The sequence below is a fragment of the Chenopodium album genome, chromosome 5 (genome assembly GCF_948465745.1).
Source record: "Chenopodium album chromosome 5, dcCheAlbu1.1, whole genome shotgun sequence".
Classification (NCBI taxonomy): Eukaryota; Viridiplantae; Streptophyta; class Magnoliopsida; order Caryophyllales; family Amaranthaceae; genus Chenopodium; species Chenopodium album.
In genome coordinates this window covers 11120653-11133174 of record NC_137838.1, presented here as the reverse complement: position 1 = coordinate 11133174, position 12522 = coordinate 11120653, and the positions used below count along the sequence as shown (strand labels likewise).

General features: G+C 31.1%; 1 protein-coding gene and 1 long non-coding RNA gene across 2 annotated transcripts; both read left to right on the top strand.

The window, feature by feature from the left end:
* Positions 1 to 707: 707 nt before the first annotated feature.
* On the top strand, positions 708 to 2579 carry LOC145630430 (stearoyl-[acyl-carrier-protein] 9-desaturase, chloroplastic-like). The gene is made up of 3 exons (XM_081682687.1): positions 708 to 805; positions 1004 to 1511; positions 1978 to 2579. The coding sequence occupies exons 1-3, from the start codon at positions 708 to 710 to the stop codon at positions 2536 to 2538; spliced, it is 1167 nt and encodes a 388-aa protein (XP_081538813.1). The 3' UTR covers positions 2539 to 2579.
* A 4885-nt stretch (positions 2580 to 7464) lies between these two features.
* LOC145630429 (uncharacterized) lies at positions 7465 to 8812 on the top strand. Its single transcript, XR_014112050.1, has 2 exons — positions 7465 to 7968; positions 8479 to 8812. It is a non-coding gene; the product is annotated as an uncharacterized LOC145630429 (long non-coding RNA).
* Positions 8813 to 12522: the final 3710 nt, after the last annotated feature.

The window sequence follows — 12522 nt, the reverse complement described above, 5'->3', positions numbered from 1 at the left end:
AACACGGTATACGAAGACAAGTTTTTATTGTCGTTTGCACCCTTGATTTATCTTATTCTAATACGAAGTACGGGACTACGTATGTTGTTTTCATCTGCGACAGCTTGAAACAGTAGCATATGTATGATATCATACATTGTAACAGAGTAGTGAGAGTACTTTGGACCTTCAGTTACTTTAAATATATCAGTATCAATATATGCTCATTTGTTCAGTTACACACTACTCCTCATCCACTACCCTTTTTATCATCACTTCTTCTCTTCTAAACTTTCAACAACAAAGCAAAAACTAAGGTGAAGTTCTTATCAACGCCTTTTTTTTTTCTTTTAATTTTATGATACATGGTCATGGGATGGTTTAATTTATTTTACTTTTTTTTTCTAGATGATGCGAGCCTATATTCTACAAAAACGATCCATGCATTTTTTTTTTTAACTCCAACGAGTATGTCACATGTTTGGTAAAAATAATTGTTGTGAAATTTTGTAAGATGTAGCGTGAATTTTACTTGTTAAATGTTCATTTGAGTGGGAAAAAAAGGCCAGAGAAGTAGGGCTCAATAAAACTAGTTAAATCAGAAGCAATTTTTTTTTTTTTTTTTTTCCATGTTAGTGTCATCGATTTCTTGAATTTTCTCTTTGTTTAGCTTATAATTTCCTTAATTGTGAACAGAAGTACAGAGTAACTAGGCAAAGCAAACAACTATGGCTCTAAGTTTGTATGCTCTCCCACAAGTGAGCACTCTAAATGTTAAAGCTCCAAAATTTTGCATGACATCTACCCTTAACCACTCCTCACATAAGTAAGTTAACTTCTTGCTCTCTTTACAACATTTTTTTTTTATTGTTGCTAACAAATTTTTAAGCATATTAGCATTATTAATATTAATTTTTAAACATTTTTTTTTATTGTTGCTAACAAATTTAATTTGAAAAGTGGCACTTGTTACTTGAGATGTTGAAGTGTCAAGGGTGGGACATAAATGTTTTCCTCTTTGTAGGGGAGTCGAAAGTACGAAGAACCCTCACAACCGTGCTAGCGGAACACTTATAAATCAAGTAACACATTCAATGCCACTAGAAAAGATTGAGATCTTCAACTCCTTAGAAAATTGGGCATCAGACAACATCTTGGTGCACCTAAAACCTATTGAAAAATGCTGGCAACCACAAGATTTTCTTCCTGAACCGAATTCAGCCGACTTCTACGATCAAATCAAGGAGATACAAGAGAGAGCAAAGGAGGTTCCAGATGATTATTTTGTTGTTTTGGTAGGACATATGGTTACTGAAGAAGCACTTCCTACCTACCAAACTATGCTTAATACTATGGATGGAGTGCGAGACGAAACCGGGGCTAGTCCGACTTCATGGGCAACTTGGACTAGAGCTTGGACTGCAGAAGAAAATAGACATGGTGATCTTCTTAACAAGTATTTGTATCTCTCCGGTCGTGTTGACATGAGAGCCGTCGAAAAGACGATTCAGTATTTGATTGGCTCAGGGATGGTATAAATTCTTGATTTCAAAATACTTGCACAACTTATTATGAAGATTACTAACAAAATATTCTGTTTTATAATAATCGCAAGAATTCGACTTTTGCACTATTTATATTCTTACTTTCACTATATTTTTTTACCAATAAATAAAGAACATATGTTGTCATGTAAAATACTTTTGAATTAGTCTTTAAGTATATTTTCATTGTATTAACCTTTTATATTTCTTATTAATATATTATAAACACAATTATTAATGGTCAAAGTTGTGCATTGACATGTGTGTCTGTCAAAGTGTTGCGATTATCATGAAACGGAGGAAGTATATATAAAGTACAATATGTTATGTTAGAGATATAACATGTTATTACATTGTATTGAGAAAATTACTAAATTCATGTAATAATATGTACTTTGTATAAGTCATTACATGTAACTAAATTAAATATGTTTGCTTTGTATTGATATTGCAGGACCCAAAAGCTGAAAACAATCCATATTTAGGTTACATATACACATCATTTCAAGAAAGGGCAACATTCATATCTCACGGCAATGCAGCAAGACTAGCCAAACAACATGGTGATATGAAGCTAGCACAAATCTGTGGCCTTATTGCTGCAGACGAAAAACGACACGAAACAGCTTACAGCAAAATAGTGCAGAAACTGTTTGAAATCGATCCTGATACAACCATCCTCGCTTTTGCTGATATGATGAGGAAGAAGATCTCTATGCCGGCCCATCTCATGTATGATGACCGCGATTACAACCTGTTTGATCATTTTGCTGCTATTGCTGCTCGGCTTGGAGTTTACTCTGCCAAGGATTATGCTGATGTTATGGAGCATTTGGTGGGTTATTGGCAGGTTGAGAAGCTCACCGGGCTTTCGTCCGAAGGGCGAAAAGCTCAGGAGTATGTATGTGGATTGCCCCAAAGGATTAGGATTATAGATGAGAGGGCTCGAGAAAAGGCAAAACAAGCACCTTCTGTTTCATTTAGTTGGGTCTATGATAGAGAAGTCAATCTTTGAGTTTTAGAAGCTATATTATGGTCCTTTTTTTTTAAAAAAAAATGTGGTGTGATCTAGTTGATTTGCTCATTTTGTGCAAATGAGCAAATATGTTAATAATTTAGCTTGTACATTGGAATGTTGTAAGTTGTAATAATAAGTTTTTAAATTTCTTCAAATGTCAAAATTTTGTTCCTCAAAATTATGGAATTTACATGCATAGTCAATTAGTATCTACAAGTATATGTTATTTTACATGTTGGTCAAATGTAACTGTACAAATTTCTTGCCAAGTGTTTGATTAAATGCACCATGCATTGCTGCATTTAAATAAAAAAACATATAAAATTGATTTATGGGTTTTTGATATAAGGGATTTTTATGCATGTTTTTGAAGTCCAATTTTGAGTTTGGTGTTATTTTAATGCAGGTGTACATGTTAGTCTTCATACAATAATGCTAAAGAAGATTGGTTTTGCGGTTTTGCCACCACACTCATGTCATGGCGTTGTTGTGTCTACTTTGTCAATCGTCTAAGTTAAACTTAATGATCCATCCACTTTTCTTATTATTATTATTATTGAGCGGTGCCCGGTTAATATGGCATATTAACATTACAATGTTAATATGTTGGCATTTTTGTAAATATGAGAGGTTTTTTTTTTTTTTTTTTTTTTTTTTTTTTTTTTTTTTTTTTTGCAGGTGATGTGTCACAAACCCTGAGAATAAAGAGTGAAACAAAGGGTTCGGTCAAACCTAAAGGGCAGGGATTTGTCTTCATCTTCAATATCTCCATTGTAACTGACCATTGAAGGTTTCAATTTTAAAAGTGATGAAGGAGTGATAAATTGATATAGCGATGTTTGATTGTTTGCGAATGGAGGATGAGGGAAGTTGAAGTTGAGGAGATGAAGTTGGAAGGGGAAATTGATATCTGCCAAACTTTTTGTTGACATCCATACCCTTACTCAAGCATACGATTTGACAATTCTGCCCCCATATAAACATTCCATGTTAATATGACATATTAACAAGGATTTTCTCATTATTATTACTATTAGGTCGGATTTAATCAATTTGTATTAACATTTCTAGTGATATACTATCACTTTTACACATATTACGTGCGCGAAATCATTTTTTACCATTAATATTTATAGTGTTGCAAAATTAGTATAGTCTAACTCTGTAGATTATAGAGTACTCACTTAATCCCATGGGCGGACCTATAAAGCCCAGGTGGGGAGCAGCTGTATCTCATTTTGTAAATCAGGCCCATTAGGCCCATATAGATTAAAAGAAGAAAAACCCATAAATTTGGACCCCCATTTCTAATGTCATCACTTAAAGACCGACTAACTAAGAGTCCAAGACAACTAGATATAATGTTTTATTTTTTATTTTTTTTATTTTTTATTTTTTTTTTTAATTGTTGGCCATCTAGTCACCTTTCACGAGAGGTTAGGGCCCATATTCTAATTTTGTCTCTCCAACTCCAGGAACCCACAAATACAAACAGACACCTATATTTGCTACTCTCACATCTGATCCGCCGCTGCCAACCCGACTTTGCCACCGTGGCACCGTCCACCAGACACCAGTAGTGCCCCTTTATAAATTTATTTTGGACCCCCATTTATTATTTTCTGGATCCGTCACTACCTAATCCCTCTATTCCTTTTATTTACTCCATGTCATTTGTTGTTTTGAAGATTTTAATTGGGACAAGGTAAAAGGAATTGAAAGAGTATTAGGTGCATTTGTTCTCTTTTGTTCACTTTGGATTTTTTTTCCTTTTGATTATCCATATACGTCTATACCTCTATTTTAACTAGTTTTGCCTTTTATTTTAACTAGTTTTGCCTTTTGTTTTTCTAATCAATTAAGATGATAAACATGTACTTCGCATTATAACTTGTTGCTAGTCCAATATTCTCTTATACTTCATCTTAAATTTGGGAATTGTTCAAATTAATTCAACTTTTCTAAATTAAGAAATTGATTAACTTTATATTGAACTAATATACATGCTCAATTAATGATTACACCTTTTAATTTAGAATCAAAATTTGAATTTAAGAAAGCAGCCAAATAAATGACATTGGACCCTAATTCTTTATAACAATGATATAATTATTTCAGTAATAATTGATGGCATCATGGCCAATGGTGCACCAAAGTATGGCACATCGAACATGATTTAATTTTTCAAAATATGCAACATTTCCTCGGTACAGGCCACAGGGGAGTAGAAAGTCTGAAGAAGCTAGCCTTACAGCCCTAGACGCGAGAAGGTTATTAATCAAGTAGCACATTCTATGGCACCCGAAAACATAGATTGAGATCTTCAATTCATTGGACAATTAGGCTCTTTTGATGTACTTTAAAGTAAACCTATTGAAAAATGTTGGCAACCTCAAGATTTTCTTCTTCCAGATGCAACTTCACAGGGTTTTTACAATCAAACCAAGATGATTAATTTGTTGTTTTCATAGGACATATATTTGGGTTTCATATACACGTCGTTTCAAGAAAGGACAACATTCATTTCCGTCGAAGAATAACCTCTCAAGTATCACCACATGTAAGTGTCCCACATTGGTGAAGAAGAGAGAGTTAAACACTTTATAAGGCTAAGGGGCTACTCCTCCTATTGCCATATGGTTTTGGCATAAAACCTCCTTTAATCTTGTGAAGTGAATTCTCTCTTAGTTTGAATGTGATGCATTAACCAGATGTAGTTATTAATTATGATGTAGTAATGCATGGACATTGGACACACCATACAATTGCCATACATGATACAAGTATTGGACACGGTTGGTTAATTATGATGTAGTGATGCATGGACACACCATACCGTTGTCATAGCTCATACCTATGGGCTAATGCTTGAGAGTAAAGGGGGAAAAGGTAAAAGAATCCCTTTACACTCAAGCAAATTTAGTTGATGGACTCGAACTTGTGGCCTAGTGTCAAAGTCAAAAGATGAGTTCCTAATCCCACTAATCCCAAGCAAAACGTTTGATGCAACAAACTGTGTATCGTGTATGACTAGACTTTACTAGAAGCTTTTCTACTTAACTACTTGAATCGCCAGTCATTCATGACAATCATGAGGCATAGATATGTAGTTCTTATCACATCAAATTCTCATTAATCATACCACTAAGGGTCTAAGGCATTGCTAATTAGCGACGGCATTTTTATTAATCCAGCTCGACCACATTCATTTTCATTTTAATTAATTTGAATACTTTTATTAATTTTTTAAATATTTTTTTTATTATTTTTATTTTTATAATGTTTATAGTCTCAAACTCTTAACCGTCATATTCACCTTATCTCACTTATATTTATATTTTTGTGAATAAATCAATCTAATTAGTTTAACTAAAGTAAATTTCTTTACACAAGTTTAGATAAGTTCAGATAAGCTGTAACTATTTAAATTTATATAGTTAAAAATCAGAAGAATATAATACATTATTCTTAAGAGTATCTACTCGTATAATTTCTTACATTCTTAGAGCCACAAAATCATATCACGATTAAATTTTCATGAAAACATGCATAAGCATACAAGCACGCCTACTATATTCTATTATAAAAACAGTTGATAATAACCAACTCACAACTTATACCAAAAGTTCGTATGATGAAAAGTGTTACTAATAGATTAGGCAATAAGAATTCAAACTAAAAATCAATTCAATCAAGTCTAAAAATATTTGTTGGACTTAATGATTTTGATGATGACACAACCTAACTTATTTACAAACTAATAAGAACTTGATTGTTTAAGTGTGTGATCAGTTGCAATGACTAAGGAGAATTGAGTGTCTTGCAAAGATTCCATGAGGAACAAGATAGCTAGGAATAAAGCAATCCTAAAAGAGAAGAGTTCCTTCACAGGAACTAGTGCTTCAGAAATGAAGACTTGAGAAGAGAATTTTCCATCCCCTCAAAGAACTAAAGCTTCAGAGTGGAAGTTTCATAAAAAAAGAGAAGTTCTTTCCAAGGAACAGAAGCCTCGGAGTAGAAGCTTCATCAGAGAAACATGAAGACTAATATATTTTTATATCTTAGGATTTATGTAAGTATAAGGATAAAATTACATTCGAAATAGCTGTGTGGAGAATTGGTCTAAATAAAAATATTAATTAAATTGTGCATGCTTAGTTTTAGGAAACAGTCGAGTTAAAGTTTTATCTTTTTATAAAAAGGATTTTAATTTATTTATTTTCGAAAATCAGTTAAACTAATAAAATTTGGTTTTAAGTTTTTCAAAACTTGTGGCCTACTCCCCATCTTTCCCATATCATGGTCTTGCATTAAGGAGTTCATGTTCTTGTTAGTGGGTTGGAATAGTGGCAACATGGACAAGCTGCACAAGAAAGTTTTTCCTAAACGAATTTTGGTCTATAAAAGTCATATGATTTCAGTTGGAAAAACTCACCCTTGCTCAAATAGATTTCAATCTTTGTTTTCTTTAAAATTGAGTCAAGAGTCCAATTCCACTTTAGTGAAATAAAGTGTTCTAATTTCCTTATACTAGATTATATTCTTTCGAGTTGTATTTTGGGGAATTGGGAAGTTTGAGTGAACTTCTGTATGTGAGAAAGAGAAGTGAGAAAGAAAAAAGAAAGAGAAGAGAAAGAGATGAGTAACAAGTTAAGTGTCTTGTTCCTCTGGGCTTTGGATTCGTTGAGGAACTCAAGGTTAGAGTCTTTAGTTTGTAATAGGTCCTTTTGCCCTATTTTAGTAAAGATTATTTTCATAAAATCCCAAGTGGTGGTTTTTCTCACTACCACAAAAATAGGAATAAGTAACACACTATACACAACTGTCAAGTTACATAGGCATTCTCTAGAATTATACAGAGCGCCTATGTAAGATGAACGCTTAGTATATTAAATCTATAGAGCGCCTATCAAAGTTAACCGCTCTATTTGATACATGCAAAATTTTAACTAGACAATATAGAGCGCCTCTCTTAGTTAACCGTTCTATAAGTATTAAAAAAAAAAAAAAAAACAAAAAAAACGTGTATACCACTAAGTCACTAACCCTAACTTAGTAACTTCTTTCCTCTCAATCAAGCCGTCACTTCTCTAATTTCTTATTTCATTCCACATCTCCCTCCTCTAACCCTTACTCCTTCTTTGAGTTCTCTCTCCTCTAAGTTCTAACTTCATCCCTCAATTACACCATGTTCTATTGCCATCATCACCTCCAAGGCTCAACCCGCAGTAGATTAAAGAAAATCAAAACCCTCGTTCATCACCATCATGGCAGCCCCTTCAACCTTGGTTTGTCCGCGGTGGGTTGATCTAATTCTTTCCACGAACTAACACCGTCGATCGAGTCGGAGAACCCTAATTTTGTGTTCGAATTTGGATGTACCAATGTTGCAATAAAACTCATTGAGAAGTGTATTGATGCAACAAGGTATATCAAGATTAGTCTCATTTGTGTTCTAATTTCAATGTTCAAATTCGTTTTTTGGCTGTTTTAAAGTGATTGATATGATTTTTTTTTGGCTTATTTTCCGATCTAAAGTTCATGATTTCATTCTTTTTCAGATATCTGATCTGATTTTCATTTTAATATTTCATTTTACTTCTCAATTGTTTTAGATCTGTGGGTTTTTGGTGCGGTTTCTCATGGGTTTGGTTTTCAAGTTATAACCTCTGATTTTATCAATTTTCTATTGATATTTTACTTTAGATTTTATTCTAATTTGAATTTCTGTTTTTCACTTTATCATTTCGTTTTAAGTATCCATTGTTAATTTTAAATCTCAAACTTCTGATTTACACCTTTAGATTTGGTTTAATTTTTATTTTTTATTAAGTAAATTGGAGTGCTCACAATAGAAATAATTATGTATCGTTTTTTTTAATTGCGGTGTTGGTTCTTGGTTGTTGTTTTGATTTTGGGTGGTTGATTCGTGAGCAGGGGTGTGGGTTGCGGCTGCTCTGATTAAAGTGGTGGTTGTCTGAATTGTTGCTGGATAAATTAGACGCGGGTGCAAAGGAGGTGGTTGTATCGCTGATTGGGGCGGTGCTCGGAGGTGTTGCTGGCTTTTGGTGTTAAATTAACTGATAATAGCAGTGGTGGTCGTCTAAAATTGTACTAGCATTAAAATTGGTTTATAATTCATTATGGTGTTTTTATTAATTTTCCATGTGTACTATAGCTTAATTGTATCAATATTCCTTTTTTTTAATGTAATTAATATTTCGTATGATTTTTTTATTAAACGATGTAATCAAATGCGATTTGAGTATCATACTTCGTATATACAAGTACTAGTCTTTTATTTATCACTAAATGCAGTTATTATTGTTATTACTAATTATTAATTAATTAATAAATAATAATATTATTAATATTATTATTATTATTATTATTATTATTATTATTATTATTATTATTATTATTATTATTATTATTATTATCTCAAAAACAAAACTGTCATCTATTATTATTATTATTATTATTATTATTTTTTAATAAAAAAACGAAAACAAAACTGTCATCTATTATAGGCGTTCTGAATCCATACAAATAGAGAACGCTTTTCTTAAGATGACAGTTCTATTTTCCATGTTGTTTATATATTTTGTACATAGTATAAGAATCGTCTATTCAAGATAGGCGTTTTGTATTGTAATGTATACAGAACGCCTCAAATAGGCGTCTAGTATACTTTATAAGGCACCCTAGTTGAAGAACGCCTCTAAAGTGTTCTATATTGCCTATTTCAGGCGTTCTCTTTTGCGTATTTTGTGGTAGTGAATTGTTTAGGGCCAAGAAGTTTTCCATGTAAAATCTCTCTTGCACTTTCAGTTCCTTTAGCTTACTTGTTTTTATTTCCGCAAAAAGTTTGACAAATTTGTCATACTACTATTAAACCCCCCTTCTTGTAGTATTCATTGAAACAACAATATTCAATCAAAACACATTGTTTTAAGTAAAGTGAATATAGTATCGTCTTTGTTGGATTGATTGTTTACACCCACTATTGTGAAATAATTGTCATAAATCTTTGTTAGTCTCTAATAGTTGAATTGTCATATCATCCTTAATGAACTGAAACCGTCTTTATGCAATTACTCTTTCATTCTTCTATATATCAAAATTTAATCGAACAATAATTTAAAGACAGATGGAGTATCGTAGTAGACTTAGAAATAACTATCATTTCTCAGTTCGTCCCACAATTGACCAGCAGATAATCCTCATACAACCACCTCCACCAAAAAAGTCCCACAAGGCCACAATGGCATCACGTCTGGATTCACGTGGAAGTAAAGATATAAATGCAACTTATTTTTTTACCTGCTCTTATTTGTTTATACCTCAAACACATTTTAATATTTTATAATAACATGTTATACGATATCTACACTGAAAAAATTAGAACTATATAGGAATACTTTATCAAAACTAGGATCGTTGAATATAAATTTTATGAAAAAATCAATCTCTCACACACACACTGGTAAATAGTGAACTTATATGTACATACTAAACACACTAAACATGGATCTAGTGTACATACTGGTAAATAGTGAACTTATATGTATATTCACCCGCAATTTTTCATCTTGATTCTAGAGTATTTTATGTCACCATCTTCTTGTGTTCTCTGTTTCATTCTTTTAAATTCAAGTATTAAGTTTCTTAGCATTCATCTTGCATTGTTGTCTATGCCCTAGCCAAGTATAGTCATTAATTAGAAGAAATTTGACAAAAGCTTTAATTTTTTTTCCCGGAGAAGTTGATAATGTCTCTTTCATAATGCACGATTAGAAGTTAGAACTACTCCGATCCTTAGTCTCTTTCAATTCTCTTCACTTAATTGTTGGATGGAACTAATAAAGGGAGGGCCCTTATAATTTGGTTGTAAGCCAAAATTGGTAATATATATAACCATAAAAAATATAAAATTGTCTTTATGGACAGATGGTTTGACGATTTGTTAGTTGTAACCACGAGTATGATTTAATTTGATTCTAATTCATTAATAGTATTCGAATAGTTGGTTTATTTTCTTGTAGTGAATCTTGTACAATGGTCTTGCATGCAGAGCAATTTTGCCTATGTTCTTTTTTTTTCCCTACTCAATTACTATTTATTTGGTCAAACTAAAAACCTTTAATTTGGTCCTCTGCTTATGATATACACATGTACAAGTAAAAACTTATTATATGTATGTGATCTTGGTAAAATTGTAAATTTCGTATTGATGTGTAGTATTCAAATATCATTTTTTTATTTTATTTTTATTTTTTATAATTTATCTAACTATATATGTATGTAATTAAAGTTATGATTGGTCGAACATGAGCATTGGATATCATAATAAATATAAGTAGGAAAAAAAAAAACAGATCAGAGGGACGAAATAATAACTTTTTATGCTTTTCAATGGGTTAATTTATGACACCTAAAAATTTTATTACAACGTTTGGTTTTTTACACAATTCACACTCACTTTTTATTATTATTATTATTATTTTATTTATATGTCGTGATTATAGTCATATGAGATCATGTAAGATTCATTTCGAAATACACTGTATCAATTTCAACATTTTATAATTTATAATCCCTCCGTTTTTAAATACTTGCTCCATTTCTCTTGGACACGCTGTCAATGCTAATCTTTGATCACTAATATCTTTAATTATCAATAATTATAAATTCTAACAATTGAAAATTAATAATCTATTCATTGAGATGATTCCAGCAAGTACCCCCAAGACTATATTTTTTCCTATATATAAATCACAAACATTAGTCAAAGTAGAACAAATGAATAGTACAAAAAATAGAAATGAAACAAGTATTTTAAAACGGAGGGAGTACTACTCTGTACTATAGACGAATTTAGATATTTAAGCTACTGAGTATAAAATATGCATTGGTAATATATGGTAAGTGTAAATTTCCACGTTGTGATAAAAAAATTACCGGAAGAAGTAGTTAACTATATATATATATATATATATATATATATATATATATATATATATATATATATATATATATATATATATATATATATATATATATATATATATATATATATATATATATATATATATATAATAAAATAAAACTAGCTAGCATTAATGGAAAAAATAACAATGAGGTGAGAGAAGTTCCTAGACGTGTTAGGGCTCGAAGTTATAACCTATATGGCTAATTGGCTATATTTCTCTCAAGTTGAAGCATAATATTTCAATTAGTTTTTAAAATTTTAATTTATTATTATATCAATATTTTATATTTTGGAAATAAAACTTTTCTCAAGAAAACTAGCTTGCTTATTGATCGAGCAAGCAAATTTTTTTTTTTTAATTACTTTTTTTAATTTTTGCTCTAATGATCAAGCTAATACTAAGGACTTTTTTGTTAATAAATCCCTAGCTATAACCTTATAGTTTATCTAAATATTGATTCAGGGTTAAATAACTTATAGTTTATCTTTGAATGTTTTACAAAAATATACATATAATCACCTACGATCTTCATCATGATTCTCGAGTTTTCCATATTACTATGTCTTCTCTAAATCTATCAATCTTTTGAATGTTTTTAAAAAAATATTCATATAATCACCTGCGATCTTCATCATGATTCTCGAGTTTTCCATATTACTATGTCTTCTCTAAATATATCAATCTTTAAATTTCAATGTTTGCTTATTAATTTCCTTCCATTCATCTAGTTGTCTATTCCCTAGCCAAGTATAGTCATTAGACGTTTAATGTCACACAAAAACATTTTTAAATATTTTTTTTGCTTGAAGTTGACAAATTAAAAACAATTGTCTCTTTGTCTTTCATATTACACGATTAGAACTACTCCTTAAGTCTTTTTCTCTTCACTTAATTTGTTGGTGGAACTAATAAAGAATTAAGGACCCTTATAAGTTATAATATGATTTTCAGGTATAGTTTGGTAACCACAAAAAGGTAGCCAATAATT